This window comes from Acipenser ruthenus, chromosome 15 (genome assembly GCF_902713425.1).
Source record: "Acipenser ruthenus chromosome 15, fAciRut3.2 maternal haplotype, whole genome shotgun sequence".
Classification (NCBI taxonomy): Eukaryota; Metazoa; Chordata; class Actinopteri; order Acipenseriformes; family Acipenseridae; genus Acipenser; species Acipenser ruthenus.
In genome coordinates this window covers 5,654,337-5,677,303 of record NC_081203.1, presented here as the reverse complement: position 1 = coordinate 5,677,303, position 22,967 = coordinate 5,654,337, and the positions used below count along the sequence as shown (strand labels likewise).

At 40.2% G+C, this 22,967-nt stretch overlaps 1 protein-coding gene across 2 annotated transcripts; it reads left to right on the top strand.

Moving 5' to 3' along the window:
* Nucleotides 1-4,664: 4,664 nt before the first annotated feature.
* Nucleotides 4,665-22,866, top strand: LOC117422270 (epidermal growth factor-like protein 7). 2 transcript variants are annotated; one of them, XM_058987000.1, is made up of 9 exons: nt 4,665-4,874; nt 12,101-12,327; nt 15,018-15,143; nt 16,423-16,529; nt 17,927-18,022; nt 18,197-18,370; nt 20,343-20,419; nt 20,854-21,016; nt 22,386-22,866. In XM_058987000.1, the coding sequence occupies exons 2-9, from the start codon at nt 12,251-12,253 to the stop codon at nt 22,406-22,408; spliced, it is 843 nt and encodes a 280-aa protein (XP_058842983.1). In that variant the 5' UTR covers nt 4,665-4,874; nt 12,101-12,250; the 3' UTR covers nt 22,409-22,866. The 2 variants fall into 2 exon arrangements, with proteins under 2 accessions (XP_058842983.1, XP_058842984.1); XM_058987001.1 differs by lacking the exon at nt 4,665-4,874 and adding an exon at nt 6,974-7,182.
* The last annotated feature ends 101 nt before the right edge of the window (nt 22,867-22,967 follow it).

The window sequence follows — 22,967 nt, the reverse complement described above, 5'->3', positions numbered from 1 at the left end:
AACCACAGCAGATAACGGGTCCCACAAGATGAAGGGAGACCCACAGCAGCCTGAGAGCGCTCTGGTCTTTATGAAATGCGTGTCCTTGCTGACCGCTGTGTCAGTTCATCGCAGCCGAGGAAAGAGGGCTCATGCTGCCTGAGGCAGGATGTCCTGTTTGGCTCCCTGCAATGGAAATCATGTCAGAGCTGGAGATTTAACCTTCACAGCTAGCTGCGTGCAAGGGGGATTTCGAAACGAAAGGGTCCATTTCGCTTTCTTATCTTTTGAGGCAGATGTGGCGGTGGTGGAGGCTACAGTTTTAATGCACACCGTGGTGATTTAAAAAAAAAAAAAAGTATTTAACGTGTTCAATTGTGCAAAGTGAATTGTTTATATCTGTGTCGCTCCGAGGGAAATATGTCTTGGCAAAGTTGACAGCATAATCCATTTTATTGGACCAAGCATGATCTGTAAATGCTCCTGCAGAATGGCCTGGCTCTTTTGAGGTTAAGACACTTTCTTTCAGTGTGTGTGGTCACTGGTTTGCTTCCAGAAGTACTAAAATAATATATAGGGCGCTGTATGGGCTTTCTGGCCTTCTTGAGTGGGATGAAAATCAGCATCCTATTTTTATAATATATAGTTAAATAAGAACAATGAATTAAACACTATAGCTACTCTTAAGGTGACATCATTGCCATCTTATATTTACTATCTGCTATCTGATACAAAAGAAAAATTAGAAGCCTGTAACACATCAACAAACCTGTCAACATTGAGTTTTCAAAATGCGGGAGCTTTTGTAATCTCATACCTGTCAACTTTTGAAAATACAAAATCGAGATAGCGGGGGTGCAGGTGTGTGGCTAAGTATAGTATGTGAACTTGCCTCTAAATGCATGCCTGGCACAAGACTCCCCTGGGTCCTAAACCCTGCTATGTAGACGGGAATTGCAGTAATCACAAACCGGCCATTGAATTTTGTAGACATTAAAGGTTTGCTGACATAAGGGGGTTTAACAGTAGAATACGGGAGAAAATCTGTCCCGGGAGATGTCCGGGAGAAGGGTTCAAAATACGGGAGACTCCTGGTGAATACGGGAGAGTTGACAGGTCTGCATCAATAGCAAGGTTTCTCCCTCCATTCTGCAGCGTAGAAGGCAGAACATATCTTTCTTTCTGTTTATATTCAGCAGTAAAGAAAACAGCGTAGCTCATTTAAAAGCTGGTAAGAAGCATTTATCACACTAAAACTAAAAATGTAACTGTACTCCTTGCTTGCTTTTTGCAAGTTTAGTTACCATTTAGTTATCATCAAAGTAGGGCCCTATATGTTATTTGATTACAACAGGTTACTGTGAATTTCCAATAGCATTCACTGTTCTGGAATGTAAAATTGTTTCAGTGGCTGGCTATTTAGGCATTTCTCTTAAAGGTCAGTGTTGCTGCCCTTTCAAAAATCTGTTCCTTTTGACGTAGGTCCGCTTCCCGCCCCCGAGCGTGGGTTGAATTGTTCTGTGAAAACAGGCCCAAATCTGCCTCCTGCACTCACTTCCTGCTTCCTGTCAGAGAGGAAATGCTTTTTTTTTCTTTCTTCAATCTGTGAACTGTTGCGCTTAATAAAACTGGATTTGTCCAGATTTGATTTCAAAGAGAAGGGGACCAATTTCCCCCCTAAAAAACAGAAATGCAAGAGACTATTCTAGTTGTTCTATCATATAAAAAAGCATTTGATTGATCATAATTAGCTGAAGGAATTGTAATTGTGTAGATGTTAAGGTATGCACTGTTATTCAAACAATGTGCTAATTTACTAAAATATAAATATATGTTTTCCGCTCATGATAAAAAAAAGGGTTTCGTTCAACCTAAAGAAGTATTTTGTGGATTCATAATTATTTTTTCATCATACAGCGGAAAGCACTTTCGAATAAGATATATACATGTGATATAAATATACACGCATGTTGCTTTTTCCCCATTTTGCTGACATGACTCAAGACTCCTGAATGCCTTGCCCAACCCTAAACTATCCCTGACCCTTATGATCACAAGCAGTCCTTTGTAATATGAAATGAAACCCTAAAGATAGATCTTTTGAACGCCATAGTTTTAAAGAAGGTTCCATACCGTTTTACAAGCCTTGGCTTTAAAACCACTTTTATAGGGCTGGGCAGTGTGGTTTAATCTATGGAGTAAAGTGAAATAAACCATGCCGAGATCAGTCTAAATACAAGCTCAGCCACTTGCCCTGTGTGTGACCATAGTAAAGGCAAAAACTCTGACCAAAAACAAAAGTAAGTAAAATGAGTAAATGCCTGTGTCTGCATTGTATGCACATGTATGTGTTTGTTAATATAAACTGTGTGAGAGATGTGTGCAATGATCACGGGAAACTAGATGGATCTCTGTGACTTCACAGTGGACATGATCACGAGTGCCCGTGCAGCAAGCTGGTCTCTCAGCTCAGTGACTGCATTGACCAACCTGTCCATCAAGACAGTGGAATGGCAATGTTTGCAGAAAGTCACCACCAGAAAACGCAGCTCCGGTCACAAACAGATCAAGGACTTGTGCAATGCATTGTGTGACAAGCAACAGACCAGATCACTGGACAAGACACACCCGTTTCCACTTGAACAATGTACTGTGATCTATACGGTCCATTCAGACCATTCTCAAATGCTATGGTGTTAACCAAATGATCTTCAATAGTAGTGGCTCTGCAATGGCAAAGCCTTGTGCCTGGGAGTATGGTACCATAATAGTAACATTTTCATGTTTCAGATAACATACTGTACCAATAGTATCCTAAACACAGTGCCATGGGCATACTTGTTAATACTGGTTGTCTCTCTGCCTCTCTGTCAGGTGTGAAATTAAAGAAGAGGCACAGATTCAGATCATTTTGATGTGTGGTGCAAATAGTCAACAGGTTGTGGCCACCCAATCTAACAGAGAACACCATTCTTATTTGACATAATATATGATATTGCCTGGCCTATGAAACACCCTTTAGTATGAACCAGTACACACTTGTAATCCAATACAGTGCTGTATCCAGACTAGTGTGCAATCAGGACCACAGTGTTTTTCCAAATCCATTGGGTTGCAATTGATGGCAATGCTGTGGTCTGTTAAGGACTCGCTGGTAGCAATGGATATTAATGGGGAACAGCAGAGCCTGTATCTTCTGGGCAGATCAAATGAACAGTTACCCTATTCACCTCATTCAGCAGAACTGTTTTGTAAATGGCTGAATATGTTGATGACGACCAGTTAATCACTCCAGGTCTACAACCCTCCCCCCATTCCCAGACAAAGTGTAATGTAATTTACTTCAAACTTCAAAATTAAAATGATAAAATAATATACATTTATTTATCAGAAGCACAGGAGTGACAGCTTAGAGGTTAAATATAGGCAATGTTAAGCGGTTATCGGACTGGAGTAACTAAACACCACAGTTCATATTCTTTAGACTAAACATACATAATCATATGGCTATGCCACCATTAACAGCCTGTAAGGAAACATTTAAACAGCATGGAAATTACACATAGGTTATTTTACTTGAGATTAATATATTTAAACAGCTGTGTTTTAATGCTCATTTTAATCCAGCATCCTAAAAGCATCAATGTGTTTTCTTTCATGTCTTAAATATTGACGAGCATTGGCAATGGCATGCTGGATAGAACACAACTGTATCATCTTTTATTTATTTGAATGGGGACCAGTATAAAGCTTACTCTCCAATTATTTCTTTAAATACTTTTTGTTTTACATTTTAAGGAAACTCAAGAACGTAACATAAATAAACACAACATGTTTTGTATCACTGAACTGTATATATATATAAATATATATATATATATATATATATATATATATATATATATATATATATTGAAAGGAGGTATAACTGAAGTGTACAAAAATGAAAATAATTATAGAAGGTTTTTTTTGGATGTACACAAACGGACATCAGGAACACAACATCTACTATTTCGTTTACACAGGTGTGGTCTTAAAATCTTGAGTGTTTGACCTGCCATGCCCATGTTGGTATCAAAATAAAATAAATGCTGTATTTTTCTTGTATTAAAACATAATTGTATTTTTATATTTATACAGGCAGTTCCATAACAATAAAAAGCGCCTGTTGCTCATCCATTATTACATTGATACTAAATTGATAATAATAATAATAATAATAATAATAATAATAATAATAATAATAATAATAATAATAATAATAATAATAATAGTCCTACGTATTAGATAAAAAGGTCCTGCATAAAAGATTTAAAAAGTCCTACGTAGAGATATAAAAAGTATTATTTTATAAATCATTAGAATACGTTTTTCGTCCAAATTGTACTGCTTTCGTCAATTTCCCAGTTGTCATTTTCCACCAGCAGAAACCAGTTAGCAATTATTACTGGAGATTACTACTTGCTGTAGCACAGTCAGCTTCACAAATAAACTCTGAAAAATGCGGGATAAGGCATCTTGAAAATTTTGATTCATTAAGCAGTTTGTGCAGGATGAAGGGTGTTTGTTCTATAAAAACGTTTTTATCAGTTCGAAACACACACAGGAATTCCGGTTTGGGATTGTCCGTCCAAATCCTGATTTCCACAGGAAGGCGAGCATAAAAAGCATCGCCAAAACGTAAAGAACACTTCATTTTGCTTCAGCCTAGTCCTAAGCGAGTATCGGTGAGGGAGCCGGGGTCGTACTGAGTAAAATAAATTAAGTGGGGAAGAGATTTTAAAACAAATAACCATGGGACACATTTTCAAAGCGACTGGAGAAAAATACCCTGCTGGTTTCCATGGCTGCAGTGAAGAGGCGGAGCCTCGCGCATCTCTGGCTGGAACTTTAAGGTAACTTTTAAAAATACATTAATATGTTGACGTGATATGTCAATATTTTTGTCACACAAGCACTGTGTTTCAGTTATAAATGCACTAATGTTTTAAGATTCAGAAGCTATAGCAGCCAGTAATCTGCAGACAGTGGTACTGGTATATATTAAAAGCGATACAAGACAAGCTTAAAAGAAAAAGGGGAGACAGCAGCTTTGCAGACAGCTGATTAGGAAAGATCAACAGAGGGTCTGTGCCTGTGAGGCAGTGATTTTAGAAGTTTATGTCAAGGCTCAGGGGGCTAGGATACATTTCCCATTTGTTTTACAAAAATGTCCATCAAAACAGCGTGGTGTTTTTCCTTCCCTTTATGTCAACATCCCCGCAAATGTGATAAGAATGAAATGAGCAGAGCCCGTTAAGATCACGCCCTGATAGGCTTCCTGTATCCAGGATTGAGCTTGCCGATGAAGGGAGGAAAGGGGCGAAACACTGTTAGTGAAAGAGTTCCAGTAATTTAATGGATTACTGATGAGCCAAGCCAAGAGCATGGGATTTTGGATATTTAAGGTTCTTGTATGCTAATTTATTTAACTGGCTAACAATGTATTGAAAAGGTTGACAATTCTAGAAGTTGGGGGGGGGGGGGGGGGAGGTAATTAATTAGATGTTTGGAACTGCAGGTGTTGCCTTACCCGTAGGGTTCAAGATGACCTGATATTATAGAAATGTAATAGAATTCTTTGACTTAAGACCAATGGAAATCGATGGCTATGTTAATTAACCCTTTAAATTCAGTGCATATAAACTGTAAAACATGCCTGACTTTTATTGCTTTAGGAATTGTGTAATTCAAGTCAAGAAACTGCACAAGGGAATGCTTTATTTTAATGGAATATAAACCTGCTCTGCTTTTTCGATATGTAGGGTACGTAATTATGCGGGCGCCCCCTAGTGTAACATAACGTGAAACGCATGGTTGGTTCCAGTTTGTCCTACAGTTACAGATATTTGAACATTGTGCGCTTACGAAGAGCTAGTGATAATTGCTGTCCATTCTTCATCAAACTTCATGTGGGTGTGTTTCTTGTGCTAAGGAAGCTGCAGTGCGCTTTTTAGTAGTTTACTCGATTTACATGAATAGCAACCTTAAAATAAACGCTTCACAAAACCGCAACAGATAACTAGTGGGGTGCAGTATTTACCATAAGCGTGCCAGTTTGCACAGAAACGTCACTTGTCTTTATCGTGGGGTCTTCTGTTTTTCCACGCTACACTGCTCACACTAATTGTGATGCACATGAAATATAATCTTCATTACAGTACATTTTGTGCAGCATGCTCGCACTACATGTCATGTGTCAGACGTACACAGCTTGTCGCCCTCGTGCTAGTAAACCACCGGTGATTAAATAGACGTTATCGTTCATGGTTGTGTGCAATATATAGACCTACAATAATATATACAATACATGAGGTGGGGGTTGATTTTATATAGAAGAAACGACCTCATCCAAATGCTACCGAGCTGACAGCTGAGTTGTTTCCAAAATATCATTTTACATCAAATCGCGGAGGATTTGTTGCAAATCCTATCTACGCAAATTTAGTTTTTTTTTTCATTATATGCTAGTCGTACAAGAATTAATGTTGTGTTTGTTTGTTTGTTTGTTTGTTATTGTATATTGTAATGCCAGGTGTGGTGTGGGTGAACTACAGTTCGTATTAATTTGTGCAGTAGTCAGCCACAGCATAGACAGCGTACCATTTTTTTGAAGTTACATGGGTCAAGTTTTGGTACTCGTACCACATTCTGACGATGTATCACTTTCTGGCCCTACAGCATAAGTTTGATTACTTTTTTCAAAAAGGTATTTGACATAGTTATTACAATTCTGGTTGGTCGTCCTGTATGTGACGTTTACGAGCTGTCATATTATTTTTTTCACCCGTTACAGTGACTGACAGTGATCAGGTGAGATAGTTAGCTTGTCACAAAGTGGAATCCCGGTACTGCGGTGTCATACAGCACAGGGGGTGTTTCCCTGAAGCGTTGCTATGGTCACGGGTGCTCCAGCTGGCGCGGGCAGAAGGGGTGTCCCCTCCGATATTCTGTCAGTTTCTGAAAAAGCTGAAAGAGATCAAACTGGCTGCTAACCATTGGACTAAGTGGGGATGTTAAATACTGAGCTGGGATTGTGGGGAGAAAACTATTCATTCAGACGACAACTGAGCTTTTTTTTTTCTCTTTACGTTCGTGGGATTTCTATTTTTGGAAATTGGTGATATTAATTAAATAGGTACATCCAGTGTTGCCGTGTCAAAAGTAAGTGGCTGAATGGTTGACGCATGCATGTTTTATTTAATGTCTAATAAGAATTTCTATTGAAACACATACCAGAAATAAACTTAACATGTGTTTGGTGTTTGCATGCGTTCTGTAAAAATGTAGAAAACACAAAACATATTTCATAGCTGCAGTTTTTTTTTTCCAGAATTGGTAGTTACTGTACATAATGAACTACGGTAACATAGTAAGAATGAGTAAAAGTAAGAATGATTCAAGAAGACGTACTCACCTATATTAACTTTACTAGTTCCTTTACACGATCCTACAGATAAAACATGTGCTGTTCAAAGTAATGAAAAAATGCAATGGTCTGGTTTGCGTGCAAGCAGTACTAAATTTCTGAGAGCCAGAATTTGTCCAATGTACTATTGCCCTCTGTTGGTTGGATAGGGAACGTCGTCTACAGTTCTCCAGGTTCAGCAGAGAAGCAGGTGAACAGTGTCATTGGTAAAAGTGGTAAACACCGTTTTAATTTTCATACTGTTCGGATTTTAACATACACCTGCCTCACATTCATACACAACAAAATATTGCATACTTTTTATTTTAACTGTTTAACACTCAGTGACATCGAAGAAAGGCTATCCATATGTTATATTTGTATCTGTGCCTGTTTCATTTTATTTAAATCCCTGTAATACTGTATAAAACAGTGGTACTGTACTACATACATATTAATGGTAATAATCTGTATTACTGGAAGGTTTCAAATTGTCCAAATTGCTGCTGTGCATTTTTATAATGGATAACCACATATTTATACTCGGTTGTCAACGAGTAAGAAAATACTGTCTCAATAATATGGGTTGTTAACTGTGTTCTCAAAGCATATAGAATAGGACAATTAAAATGAGCAAAATCCGTACCATAATCCATCTTCAGGGTATGAGTCCAGGGCTGTTAATAGGATGCTGACTAATCAGATATGGCAGCCCTGAATAAAGACGTTTTATCCAAGAAAATGAATGAGCTGGCTCCTGGACAAATAAATACGAGTGTATTGAATTTGCACCAAGAATACGTATTATATCAAAGTATGTTCCCATTGAGGTTTGAAGTATTTCTTGTTGTTTTTCATCAGAAGAAAAGCAATCAAATGAAATACATTTTGCTGTTGGATGAGGTATTTGGGGGGGGGGGGGGGGGGGGGGACGGGACGGGGGGGACGGGACAGAATCACGCTGGAATCTCTACTTCAGTAATGACCTAATATTAGCTTGGGAAATCTTGTTAAATGCATATAGTAGAAAACATATGCAGTACCTGTTTAAAGCTGTTTAGCAACGTTTACCGACAGTAGCTTATAGGAGTACATTAAACAGCGTGGCTTTTTGCAGTTATCTGAAGAATAATTCCTCCTTTTTTCTCCTCAAAGATAGTATGCTGGGTTTTAGTGTTTGCGGTAAGGTACTGCACATATTAATAAAGAGTCTAACTAGCTTTTCATAGTAGTACCTTTAGGACTGAGCGTTTTATATTTCTGAATGGAGGTGGAGAGCTGAGAATGACAGGGAAGCATTTTAGTTTCCAAACTAAATCTCACCTCAGAGATATCTGGGCTTTGTTTTAAATACTTCACATGGGTCCTCCTTGAGGTTTCGTATGCCTTTTAAAGATGCAAATGAACTCCTTTGATATTTGATTTCCATAGAGCCTGACTTTATTATCCTAGACAGCGACCGTATTTAAACCCTCCAACGTTTAGATCAATTGAACATGTGCTGTAAGGGATACTTCAGCAAAGTGCCTTAGAAAGCATTCTAATGCATCCCTTTTGATAAGATACTGTAGCAGAAGAAATACACGTCAGGTATTGCCATCAGTCTTTGTGAGGGGAGAGTCCCCTGGTTTTCAATTGCACTTCATGCTGCGATCACAGTAAGCTTTTTCATGTACATGATCTCATTTACAGACAGCTGAAATGTTTTTGTAACTTGATTACGCTTGTAGGTATTTATTTTTAAAAGTTCCTTGCAGGTCAATGTTTGCAGTATATATATATATATATATATTTTTTTACAGCTGCTATCGGCATTCATTTCATTACAATGGCATGATTCAGAATAGGTTAGAACTACCAGTGTTCGGATTAGCGAAAGTCTGCTGTATTTACGTTTTGGCAGTCAAAACCCAGCTTTTCCAGCAAGTACCTGTTTGTCTTTTTCAAATAGACTTTCTGAAGTAATCCGCAGCTGTGTGTGCCATAAACCTGTATTGTCTGCAGAAAGCAAGGGGGAATTTCTCCCACAAAGCCCTCCTTGGTTTTTGCTTTTTACAAACCTCGGAAGGGTACAGCCAATTACTCGCTCTTGTCACAAATGAAGTAACTTTTGTCTGCCCCCTGCCAGCGAACAAGGGTGTAAGCCACTTCCCTTCCAGTGCCTATGCAAGTGGACGATCCCCATGTAACACATGCTGACTTGAGTGTCACTTGTGATTAGTAACAGATCCTAGGCACAATTCAAAGCTTACTGCTGCAGTCGCTCCCTGTAGCTTCCCCCAGGCTTTGTTTCGTATAATTGCTCATCAGCCCGGATCTCTCTCTTGCTCTTAGTTAGCCCTCTCCTTTAGAAGCTCCCAGCTGGGCTTTTGTCAGGAGCACCAATGAATTTTCTTTTTATTTATTTATGTTTTTGTAACAGGATTGTTAAGCTTGAAGCAAAAAACAAAGCATTCTAGTGCAAAGTTTGTAATCCTACCGCTTGTGAAAGAAAAGATTTTCATCATGGGCTAATCTGCCTTTAGAGCTGGTACTTTTAAAAGAAACCACCTCTCTATATTGGCCTTTCAAAACACCATTCAAAGGCAATCTTTCAATTTGTAGCTATTGTGGAATCCATGGAAACAGGCGGCCAGTGATCAGAATAGAACATGCATTGTAGTGACATTCTGACTAAACTGAAATGACTCTTCCCTGCATATTGAAATCAGACCAGGGTATTGATGTATAGCTCCTGGTGATGGCATTTCTGCAGAGCGCCCTCTGCTTTCTCAGTCTTGAATCGCACCCTCCCCGGTTTGTACTTCAGTTGGCCAGACCGTAGTCTCTTTGCTATGCTGCAGTAGGTAGCAACGATACACTGTTGATAGCATTACATTAATCGTCTATAGAGGTAAAATGGTAAGCTGTGCCTACTAAAATATATTTGAATCAGGTTAGTGTGTTAGGGAGCTAATTTACAGTAGTGTCTGTAAATAATTGTAAGGAAGACACGCGTCCGTTCATTCAAGGGGTTTGCTGCAACCCCTAGCTTTACTGACAGATAGTCTGTGTAAGTCTTTGTAGTTCGGTCCTGACCTAGTGCTGTGGCTTAAGGCTGAGATGAACCAGTTGTGTGTGTGTGTGTGTGTGTGTGTGTGTGTGTGTGTGTGTGTGTCGGCTTCTACTCAGTGTCACCTGCTGTCTGATTAGAAACAGACCTGTTTGTACCACACAGCCCCTTTCTTTATGAAGCTGTCTATGAGACATTGACCTTTTCCCAGCGGAAACAGAACAGACAGCGTCACAAAAGCGACTATCCTCCAGCCAATTCAGGGGTGATTGAAACATGGAACAGAAGCACACTAATTGTGATATATGTTTTCTCCAGCTTGTTGCATGAAGGAGCTGGTTGGGGCATAACGTCAATCACAGCATAGTCAAGGGTATTTAAAGTCAAGCAAAGCAAAAGCAATGTAAAGTTTATTCTGGGCTGTTAAAAGTAACATGCCCACAGATCTTTTGTTTTTTCACAAGATCAGTGGACACCCTTGCAGCAATTTTTTCATTGCTTCTTAGAGTTGAATGTCAGGGGTCAAGTGTAACTGCTAGATAATCTTCAGGGACTGCCTTCTGAATTTTAAATAAACTCCACATTAACTCCTCTGAAAGCAACACTTTCTCCCTGCCCGGCTGCTTAGTGCTGACTTACTGTTATAAATGACTTCTTAATGACGGGCTGTTATTGCTGCACAGCTTGTTTTATGTTGGCGTCTGAGTCTTGCTTTGTGGGTAACGTCTGTTTTCCCTCTGAGCCTGCAGCATGAAAATCTGTTCACAGAGTGTATTAATAACCTTCCCTTGCTAGAGTTGGCTCATGCAAACATGGCACATTTTCCATCTGCACCCTGAAAACAGTCTGTAAAACTCCATCTCAAACTGGGGCCACTGCTGGTTCCATCTGCAGCCTTACAATCCAGTCTTCAACCAGGCGTTGATACGTTTTTGTATAATCCCCATAAATTCATACATTTCCTTACCTAATTAATATTTATTTAATCGTAACAGCACTCCAATACACCAGAGCTAGGTCAGTCAGAAATGCGCAATCACTAATGGTGTAAATTGTAATTGTTTACCACCAGTAAGTGTTTGATGCTCTTTGAAGCACACTTGCTTTAGAAAAAAAGTCATTTTTTTTTAAATCTATGCTAAGAATAACCTGCCCAAGGAAAGGTTTTATTCATGAGTTACTGGTTAACTAGGAAGTACGTTTCAGAACTCCATGTCAGGTGTGTTGGTATGCTGTCCTTTGAATTAGACACAGTCCAACGCCCACAGCATGTCTTGGTGAATAACAAAAGGTGTAGACCATGGTGATCAAATTCCCCAATCAGTCATGAGGACAAAGCTTTTTAAAAAGTGAGCATGCAGTTCTCTAGTGCCTGCACTGAATAAACACATTTAATCAAACACTACACCGAGGAACATAGCAGCTACATCCTTAAATAAATATTCACTTAATACAGCACTGTTTGAAGATGGGTTTCACCTACGCCTCAGTGAAGGGACATTGTATTTTGCCTGTAATTCAACAGGTGTGAGGGATGCAGATATATTCAGTAGCAGGTTTATTTGAACTGCTTGGTGTCAGGGATTGATGGATTGTGTATCTCTCTCACTTTGTCGTTCTAGGTGGCTGGCGTTTCCTATAGAAGATCCATAGCAGATAGTCACACTCGAAGCGTATCGGCAAACAGGTAGTGACGGGATTCTGTCCACCTGGAGCAGACAGACAGACGGAGGCAGCGGAGGCAGACGAGGAGGCAAGCCAGGCAGCCAGAGATGCACCAAGCTCTGCTAATTTTCACCTCCTTCCTCATACTCCCGGCCCTGTGTACCAATTACCTTATGCATCCTGGGTAATGTGTTTTATCCATTTCTAATTTTTAGAACAGGTGGATATGAATTGGAAGTAGCTGCATAACAGTGGCTAAAACCCAAAGCCTCTTGTGGGCCATGCTCTGCCATTTGAGCAAGTGCGCCTCTTTGGGTGGAAGGGTGCTACTGCAGTACAAAAGGGGCAATTTATTTATTTTACTCCAAAATGTAAATTACTTCAAAATAAACATCTTGATTGTATTTTAAAATACCTTGCATTAAATACCTCCTTTCTACTTTTGTAACAGATGTTTTTCTCTGTTTTGAACAAATGATTTACAGTATGGAGTAAAAAAACCTTGAAAATCTCCCTTAAAGCCAACCATATCAATCCCCTAGCTGATTAATTACACAGGGCATGAAGACAAAAGCAGAAGAATAACCACGATTGTGTTTAAATGAATTTGCAACAAAGTACAGCAGGCAGGAGGCAACAAGCAGTGAGCATGTTCTATAGGTCAGGCGATATTCAATAATGATTTAAGATCCAATACAGACGTGCTCAAATTTGTTGGTACCCCTCCACAAAAAACGAAGAATGCACAATTTTCTCTGAAATAACTTGAAACTGACAAAAGTAATTGGCATCCACCATTGTTTATTCCATATTTAATAGAAATCAGACTTTGCTTTTGATTTTTTATTCAACATAATATTGTAAATAATAAAACAAATGAAAATGGCATGGACAAAAATGATGGGACCGCTAACCTAATATTTTGTTGCACAACCTTTAGAGGCAATCACTGCAATCAAACGTTTTCTGTAGCTCTCAATGAGACTTCTGCACCTGTTAACAGGTAGTTTGGCCCACTCTTCCTGAGCAAACTGCTCCAGCTGTCTCAGGTTTGATGGGTGCCTTCTCCAGACTGCAAGTTTCAGCTCTTTCCATAGATGTTCGATAGGATTCAGATCAGGACTCATAGAAGGCCACTTCAGAATAGTCCAGTGTTTTGTTCTTATCCATTCTTGGGTGCTTTTAGCTGTGTGTTTTGGGTCATTATCCTGTTGGAGGACCCATGACCTGCGACTGAGACAGAGCTTTCTGACGCTGGGCAGCACGTTTCGCTCCAGATTGCCTTGATAGTCTTGAGATTTCATTGTGCCCTGCACAGATTCAAGGCACCCTGTGCCAGGCGCAGCAAAGCAGCCCCAAAACATAACCGAGCCTCCTCCATGTTTCACTGTAGGTATGGTGTTCTTTTCTTTGAAAGCTTCATTTTTTCGTCTGTGAACATAGAGCTGATGTGACTTGCCAAAAAGCTCCAGTTGTGACTCATCTGTCCAAAGGACATTCTCCCAGAAGGATTGTGGCTTGTCAATATGCATTTTAGCAAATTCCAGTCTGGCTTTTTTATGTTTTTCTTTCAAAAGTGGAGTCCTCCTGGGTCTTCTTCCATGGAGCCCACTTTCGCTCAAAAAGCGACGGATGGTGCGATCAGAAACTGACGTACCTTCACCTTGGAGTTCAGCTTGTATCTCTTTGGCAGTTATCCTTGGTTCTTTTTCTACCATTCGCACTATCCTTCTGTTCAATCTGGGGTCGATTTTCCTCTTGCGGCCACACCCAGGGAGGTTGGCTACAGTTCCATGGACCTTAAACTTCTTAACAATATTTGCAACTGTTGTCACAGGAACATCAAGCTGCTTGGAGATGGTCTTGTAGCCTTTACCTTTACCATGCTTGTCTATTATTTTCTTTCTGATCTCCTCAGACAACTCTCTCCTTTGCTTTCTCTGGTCCATGTTCAGTGTGGTGCACACAATGATACCAAACAGCACAGTGACTACTTTTCTCCATTTAAATAGGCTGAATGACTGATTACAAGATTGGAGACATGTGTGATACTAATTAAAGAAACTAATTAGTTTGAAATATCTCTATAATCCAATTATTTATTATGTTTTCTAAGGGGTACCAACAAATGTGTCCAGGCCATTTTAGAATATCTTTGTAGAATAAGCAATAATTCATCTCTTTTCACAGCTTCTTTGCTTTATTCTATGACATACCAAAGGCATGCAAGTATATATGATAAAATAGCTTTTAATTTCATCACTTTTCAGGAGGAATGAAGCATTATTTCAATGAGCTGTAAGGGTACCAACAAATTTGAGCACGTCTGTACTTACAATATAACTTCATTGTCACTGCAATGCAATCTATGCACTGGATTACAGTTGCAATACAGTTAACCTGCTATCTAGCTCCACTCCGCAGCTCTATAATAGGAGGTTGCTGTCCCTTTAAAAGCACTGAGAAGCTAGTTCAGATACAGGTCTGTCCCCATGAAGACACATTCTGAATCTGCTGTAAACTGACATGGTTCCATTTTCAGTGGATTATTGGGCACGTTAAGAACCCCAGGTTCCTAGACTCAAAATCATCTGGTGTGTATTTGGAAAGTCTTATTTTCCATCCCAGACCGGATGGGAGTGGGGGGGGTTTATGGGCAATATGGTTTAAATAAGTACAACTGTTTAAGCCAAAGTAAACGTGTCGAACTTAATTGAGAGAAATGCATTTTTTAGATCTCTCCCCATTAAGTTTTCTGCAATTTTCCACTTCACTGCAGTCTGCGGTATAAGCCAGCCCTGCACACGTGTTAATAATGTTGTGTAAAAGCAGCATGCCCTCGATTGTTGTTAATCTGTTGTCATTTTGCCCCAGGCGGAGGGTGTGTTACAGAGGGGCAGAGCGCAGCACCTCGCTCTCACACACAGAGTCCTTTGTCCAGCCAGTGTACAAGCCCTACCTCACCCTTTGCGAAGGCCACAGACTCTGCAGTACCTACAGGTAAGCGTTTTAATTAAAAACAACTCCCCTGTGGACCAATCCTTTCTATTCCTCCTCAGGCCCCCCTTCCCCTGTCAGCAATATGTTGCCATAAGGGTCTTATTATCATTTTTCGAAGCAGGTTCATTTAAATGGGTGGTTCCTGAACTTTTCATCTCCATTAGACACATCAGCCCACTAGAGAACTGTATACAAATATATAAGTTTAGTGAGTAATCATTAAAAAGTAGGGCAGTAGGGCGCCATCAGCCTTCACCAGCTAAAGGTTTAAATAATAATTATGTCTATATTTGATTTGCCAGCATATTGAATTATATTTTAATGATCTAAAATTCTGCTTACCGTATCGGCAGATTCAGGGGATTTACAGTTCAAAGAGGTCTGCATTAGAGCAGTTTCCAGCTGTCTGATCATTCAATTTGAGTTCTTATAAATGTGCAGCCAGCGTTGTGTTAGCTACCCAGGGATAGGTCTGCAGGAAAACATCAAGTGGAGTGCTCTGCTTCCCCAACAGGGTGTCTAGGGAGAACACTGCATTACTTTACACATAGTTAGGATTAATGATGAAACTGAACTTTGACAGCCCAGTAATACAATGCAACTTTTCCAAATGCAGTTCCCTCAGTCTCCTGCACTTCTGCAGAATGCAAACCCCAGTCAGTAACCAGTTTACACTGAGAGCTGCTGCTGTGTGGAGATGAGTGATCAGTGGGTTTGTCTGTCCTCTCTGGGGCACGGCTCTGAAGAGGATTCATTGCATCACAATGGCTAACAGGGTTGTAACTGCATGACCTGCTTAATATTTTGCCAGGAAAAATCCCAATGAGACGAAACGTTTAATTTACGTACTGTGTCCTGCTTGACTAACACACCACATGGCCGATCTAGTATCAAAAACATTCATTTATTTGTGTTAATCAGCAGACATAGTGCCTTGTACTGTATCTTAAATATCAAGCATCTGTACAGTATTTATTCCCGCAATACATTTGGCTAGCTTGTGTTTTTGGCTCTTGAGAGAATCTGAAATTTAGTGAAAATTATGCACATGTGTCAATATTCATGAGGAATTAATAATAGAATATATAACAAGCTATGTATGGGTACAGTATGCACCTTAAAACTGAAAGTTCACTTTTTAGCCCTTGCTAACGTGGTAATACCCATTGCGAGTAATATTATATGTGCCTCGTAACATTGCCACTGAAATGTAACCACATGGGACTGGCTTGAATGGAAGCAGGGTTTCTAATGGTATCGCTTATCTGACCTCTTTCAGAACTTCCTACAGAGTGTCCTATCGACAGATCATTAGGAAGCTGCCCCCACTAATGCCAGAGTGCTGTCCTGGGTGGAGGAGAGTTAATTCACACAGCTGTAACCAAGGTACTGTACCAGAGGCTTATACTACCCTTACCAATTGATACTGAACAGTTTTGTAGAAAGAGATGATGATAGCACAAGAGCAGCTACGGTGGTGTGAGCCATTGGTAAAATCGAGAACACCTAGTATAGTCATTTCATTTTTAAATCCTTTTCATAAAGGTTTGAGCAAGGTCTTATAGAACGCTTGTTGCAGTCATCGTACAAATACCGACAGAACATTTAAACATTTGGGTTGGTAAATCACTTTCTCCATTACTACACAACACACGTTTAGTTCTGGTAACATAATCTTGATAATTACGAAATTGGGAGCAAATAGGGAATTCAGACCAAACTGGTTCATGCAAAGGGTAATAAGAAAAAAAAAAAAACATATGGGATAGCTTATCGGGGAAGGCTATTGGAACGCTATCATTCCATTAGAAAAATCTACATTCTAGCAGCAGAAGCCTGGAGATTCCAAAACAGGTGGTCTTTGGTGCATTGCTTCCGGTTTAAGAGGACAGATGGGTATGGTGAGAAAGCATTAGTGCTGAAATGGAAACACTTACTGGAATGAATGTCTGCATGCACAGTGCTAGTGTACAGGGCTATTCAGAGGTCACGCTGATCCATGACCCATCGCGCTATTGAAAGGCTGTATCCACAGTGACATCCCCAGACACTCCTGTCCACACAACTGCAATCTGCACATTACACATGGTTTACATTCTACTGGCAAGCATGTTGAACGGTTGTACTAAAATCAAGTCCTGTTTGCGCAACAATTCTGTATATCTTGCTTCCATCTCTCATAGAAGAAAAAAAAACAACAAACTAGTTATTTTGAAGGTGCCTTTTTAGTGCTAGTCTTAACTTGGCCAGCACATCTTCCAAGATTATTTTGCTATTCTTTCATTTAACCGAGCTGGGTATGAAGAAATGTCACAATCTATAAAAACGTATGGATATGAACAAAAACAGATCCTGGAAGATACATTAGAACAAAGCAGCTGCATACATGAAACAAATGGAAAAAGAAAGGAAAGACGCAGATGTGACATTTTCTAAATCCATTTCCATGATTTATTTAACACCTTTCTCAGAACATCTGATTTTCTTTTTTGTATTGCTTCATATTTTATTTATAGATTTAACAATACAGTTGTTGTCCACCTTCCCCATGGTATAATTCTGCACTGCATACTATGTACAGAAATTCATTGCCCATCAGAACCTAATCTGTAATATTCTGGATATCAAGCCCTTCATATGCCCTCCCCCACAATAAGAAAGATAATTTCAATACCAGGGAGAGAAAGACCCCAAAACACACGGTACTAAAACACTGTAGAAGAGTACAGACTGGTGACTGGCCCGACCATTAGCAAGGGCTAATCCATTCCCTGTTCCCACAGCTGTTTGTGCAAAGCCCTGTGCAAATGGAGGAACCTGTGTGAAACCCAATCGGTGTGCCTGCCCTCCAGGCTGGACTGGGAGTTACTGCCGCAAAGGTAATGGTTTGATCTGTTCTTTGAATTATTAAGATCGTCATTTAAGATATCTACTCTGAACAAGAAGTGAATTCCCTTCTCCAACTAGGGTGTTTCTTGCTAGTTTTTCGATGTCAGAAAATGTTCTTTTTAGAATAAGGAGGCCCCATATTGATCTTGCTCCTTGCCCTCCAGATGTGGACGAGTGTAGCAGTGGGACCCATGCCTGTGCCCAGCAGTGCCAGAACATCGCTGGGAGTTACCAGTGTGGGTGTCGGGAGGGGTACCTGCTGAGTAGCGACAAGCGATCTTGTGAGCAGGTGGAACAGCCAGTCCCAAACAAGACCACCGTTAAACTCAACAATGCAGGTATGCCGTTGCAGGGTGGATCGTAGGTTTTGATCCTAGCATGCTGCCCTCCATTCAACAAACTGTCTTCAAGTGCATACAATGCATACAACTGGCCTAGACCACCTTCCTCTAGACATTTTGGTCCACTGGAAACTGGGCTATGATATCAGTCTTACAGAGACAGTGGGGCCATCCTAACCGGAACTGATAGATTAACCCTCTTGATTGTAAAATCAATACATTGTCTCACTGGGAAATATAATCTCAGGGCTGCAATTTGAGCATAATGTCATAGCAGCTGTTCAGATGACCTCGTTTCTGGTGTGGTGACCCAGCTTACGCTACCACCCCAGAGAACCTAAAGATGATTCTTTTCAAATGAATCCAGGAGAAACCTCCAGTCCTGTTCACAGGGGCATCCTGCACTCCCAACACTTGGTCATCAGATCTTAAGGAATACTAAATAGAAACTTGGCTCATAAAACAGCCATAACATTTTACACAACTCAGTGCTGTGCTTTCATTGAATCTGGAGACTTCTTTACGTCCATCTCTTGGAAAACTCATGTTTCTGCTCCAGGTTCTTTCACAGATGGCCGGTCTGTGGGATTGTAAAATGTTTTTGATTCCTGTTGTAGCAGCTCTTACCTGCACCATGAAGACGAGCAGGTGAATAGATTCCAGGAGGATGTCGGTGGCACGGTCCATTATTACTTTTGGTACGCGCTATGCCTCCTTCAAACTCGTACCGTGAGTAATAATGCATTGTGACCGACACACACGGCGAGGAAGACCATGGAGCAGTGTGGAGTTCAATTCATTCAATATCTTTACTGAGCTATACTGAAGAATATATGCAAAGCTAGCAACTGTATCCTTTAAACTACCCCTGTGAAAATGCAATTGGGGAAGTTACACTGATAACTAAGAGTGTAGTGAAACTGTAGAGTATAGCTGCATTATAACTCCCATTGAGAAGCACCATGAATCTTTCACTGCAGGTGAAGAGTTTTGTTTTCATAAATGCAACAAGGTAATAAAACTGTATACTATTTTACAGGCACTTTTGTTTTTTTGGGGTGTAGCGGTGAAACTGTATCATTTTGAATGTCTATCAATCCGTGCTGTAATGATCTTTTCTCAATAGAGCGCTCTATGGATTCAGTTTAATATGGAAACTGTCAAAACATTTGAGGCATCTGCACCGTGCGAAATATAGTTTAGTGAAACCACAGTGTGTGCTGTTAGAGCAAAACCCTCTACCGCCATGCAAAAGGGAATTACACCCTATCAACTTGTGTATCGCAAGCCAACTTTAGATGGAGAAGGCTAATCGACATAATAAGGGCTTGGAAATTGGTTATTCAAATTATTTTATCCTTGCTCTTTAGTGGTGCAAAGCGACAAATCCGTGCTGGAACCTACCTGTCAAAGCTCAAGGTCTAAACTTGGCTTGGAGCTCCAGTTCACTGCAGCTATGCAACACTGCCGACCTCAGTTGTGTGGGGTCACCCACCCTTGCTGATGTCTCAATAACAGCTAACATCTGGTGGAAAAGGCAGTCTGCAAAGACAGCCAGATTCATGTTACTGGTTTAAGGATCCCTGAACTTGGCCAAAACACACAGCAAATGAAATGATCATAAGGATGGTTGGTTGGTGGCTTTTGGGCAAATGCCAGGGAATATATATCAAGGGTGACCATGGGGATGTAAAGCAACTGAGGAAGCTGTTGTATATATAACTATTGGGTTTCTCATTGGGATTACCCCCAGCAAATACCTTGGCTTGTTTTCTTTTGAGTTCGGTATGCCATAAAAGGACTGTACCACCAGCCTAGTGCAGGTCCATTCCTTGGGGTTGAGGTGTAGGTTTCACATGATGTGCATTACAGCATCTACAGTAGGTGTTTCCGCAGAGTAAAACACACTTTATATCACAAGTCAACAAGGAATCTTCATGTTCTTGATGTGCTGAATTGTGTTTTTTAGATGAAGAGCCTGTGGATTCAGATCAAATGAAGGAAGAAGTTCAGAACCTGAGGAGCAGAGTGGAGGTGCTGGAGCAGGTAATACAAACCCCATCGTAATCACAAGTGTAAAGAAAGCGCCTCTAGCAGGAGATCTCGTTTGACTCAATATGCCAGATTTAATAAGATGTTGCTGGAGTGCTGATTTTCAGGAATGCCCTAGTTCAGATTTATTGAATAGTTTAAATTGGAGGCAGCTGTTAAATGTCCTCACACTAAGAAGAAACCTAACTTAACCCAGTTCTCAAACCTTCCAAAAAGTATTAATTTTTTTCTGTACTTTTTGGTTGATTTGATCAACCAATATCCCGCCGCCTTTTATTCTCTAAAACAAAATCTAGCTGTGGCTTATCCCAGTGGTAGGTTGTTTTCATATATATATTTTTTATTTAGATTAATCTTTTAAGTGATGCTAATTACTTTCCAAATTCATGACTATTCTTCTGTTCTTTGGTTTTTGTTTCCTCCCTCAGAAGCTGCAGTTGGCGCTCGCTCCCCTGCACAGTTTCACCTCCCTCTTTCTAGAGGAGGGCCTAGCGGAGCAGACAAGCCTTCTGTCCTACTCCTTCCAGCAGCTGGACCGCATCGACTCCCTAAGTGAGCAGATCGGCTTCCTGGAGGAGCGCCTCGAGACCTGTGAGTCCCCTCGCCAGCCAGCTCAATCCTAACAGCACAGTCTGCTAACAGATATACAGGGTTACCAGCCAGTGACCCTCCAGTCTATACAAAAGATGATTAACCACAGTACAGCACCAAGGTCTTCATCTGACCACCTTTGTATGTCCGATGAAGACCAAGCATCAAAAAAGTGATCTGAACCCCACAAATGTACCATAATATACTGTACCATAGCTTACTCAGCCATGGACTATATTGGAAACATTACTGTACTTGAATCTACCATTATATTGTGGTCAAATTTACTTTCTTTCATTTTTTTTTTTTTTAGTTTGAAGCGACAGATGTATTTAGCTCAATGTATTATGAAAGAGATACCTGTGGTACATTCAAAGCATTCTTTGTTAAATAGCAGTATTTCTAACTGGTAAAACAACCCCGTCCCAGCAGAATTACCCCCACAATCTTGTCAGCCAGTGCTTGTATCACTCAATAGTCTCCTTTGCAACTGAACAGGAAAAGGAAGATGAACCTTTTTCAGACCCTGCACTATTAATCTCAAAGGCAGCAACTGGTGGTTAGGCAAACAATCAAATCAAGAGAGAGGCAACCAAATCAAACAGTATGAGGGTGTTCAGCGAAGCAGCCTAATGTCTCAGGGGTTCGCAATGGTGCCTTCAGGTTGGGATCCGATCCGCAGCGGAGACGAGTGTGTAAACCTCAGCTCTCTGGGGCAGGCTGGCAGCTCACTGTGCTGCTTGAGGGGTCATTTACTTGGCTGGAATGGAAAGGCCAGGGGAAGTGGAGTCTGTCACTCAGCAGCACTGATCAAAGGAGAGAGGAGACCAGAGCAGCAGCCAGCAGTGAGAGGGATTGGGTTTTGAAAATGCAGAATTTGAGATGTAGGTTTTTTCCAGCTTTAACGATACATGGGGTCTGTGGAACTGAGCTAAGAGACAGTACATGTAACACCAGGTTTAGTTAATTAAAAGAGCACTTTGTTTACCAAGTCTATGAAAATCAAACATCGTACTGTAGATTTGAGTCTCTTTAGTGTATTTCTATATTACTGATGTTTTAAATCAGTCCTGTAGACCACTATCTATCTCTATATCCAGCAGCACTAAAAGCACATTTAGTCTTTGTTCCATTATTACACAAACATGACACGTTTGTCTAATTTTAGAAGTGCTACTGATTTATTTTATGATTTGAGTGTATAGATTAACATGCATATCCCTGTCAAATGTGTGACCAGCATTGACAGCATGTTCAAATCACGCCTTGTAACAATTGTCCATGTAATACTTGGACTGAAAATCTTCTAGCACAGGAAGGGAGTGCAGACTCCTTACAATCTGTAAAATATTCATTTCTGTGCTTACAGGTTCCTGCCGAGACAACAGATAATCTGAAGCCCTAAAAGCATGAGAAAATCGCTCTGCTCCTGTTTATTGCAGCAGAAACACCACAGGATCTTGTTAAAGAAAGGAATTTATTTCTGACTTGTGTGATCCACTGCAAGAAGCTGAATACATACTGAAGAGCTTGAGGAACTGGGGTGAAGAGAAAGCTTCATTTAAAGCATGCAAAACCACAACAATCACATTATTTGGCCAGAGTGGGATCAATGCGTTGTGTAAAGAAATCCATTAGAGAGACATGTAAATACAAAGGTATTAAAAGGGGAAGTCATTTTGGCCGTAATTAGATTTTTTTTTTTCATTAAATGCTGCTGCAATGCAAGCTCTCCTCTGCAATCTCAGCACCGTTTGAACTGTTCCCTTGGAGTCTGTATATAGGTATTTAAGTTATAATTCATGTACGTATGTAGTAAAAGTTAACAAAATATAATTCCATAAATGTGTGTTTTTTTTTTTGTTTTTTTTTTTTACAATAAAAGAACTTGGCAAAACTCCTATACTTATATCTTACATCTATAGCTGAGACAGCTGGGAATTCTAAAGCA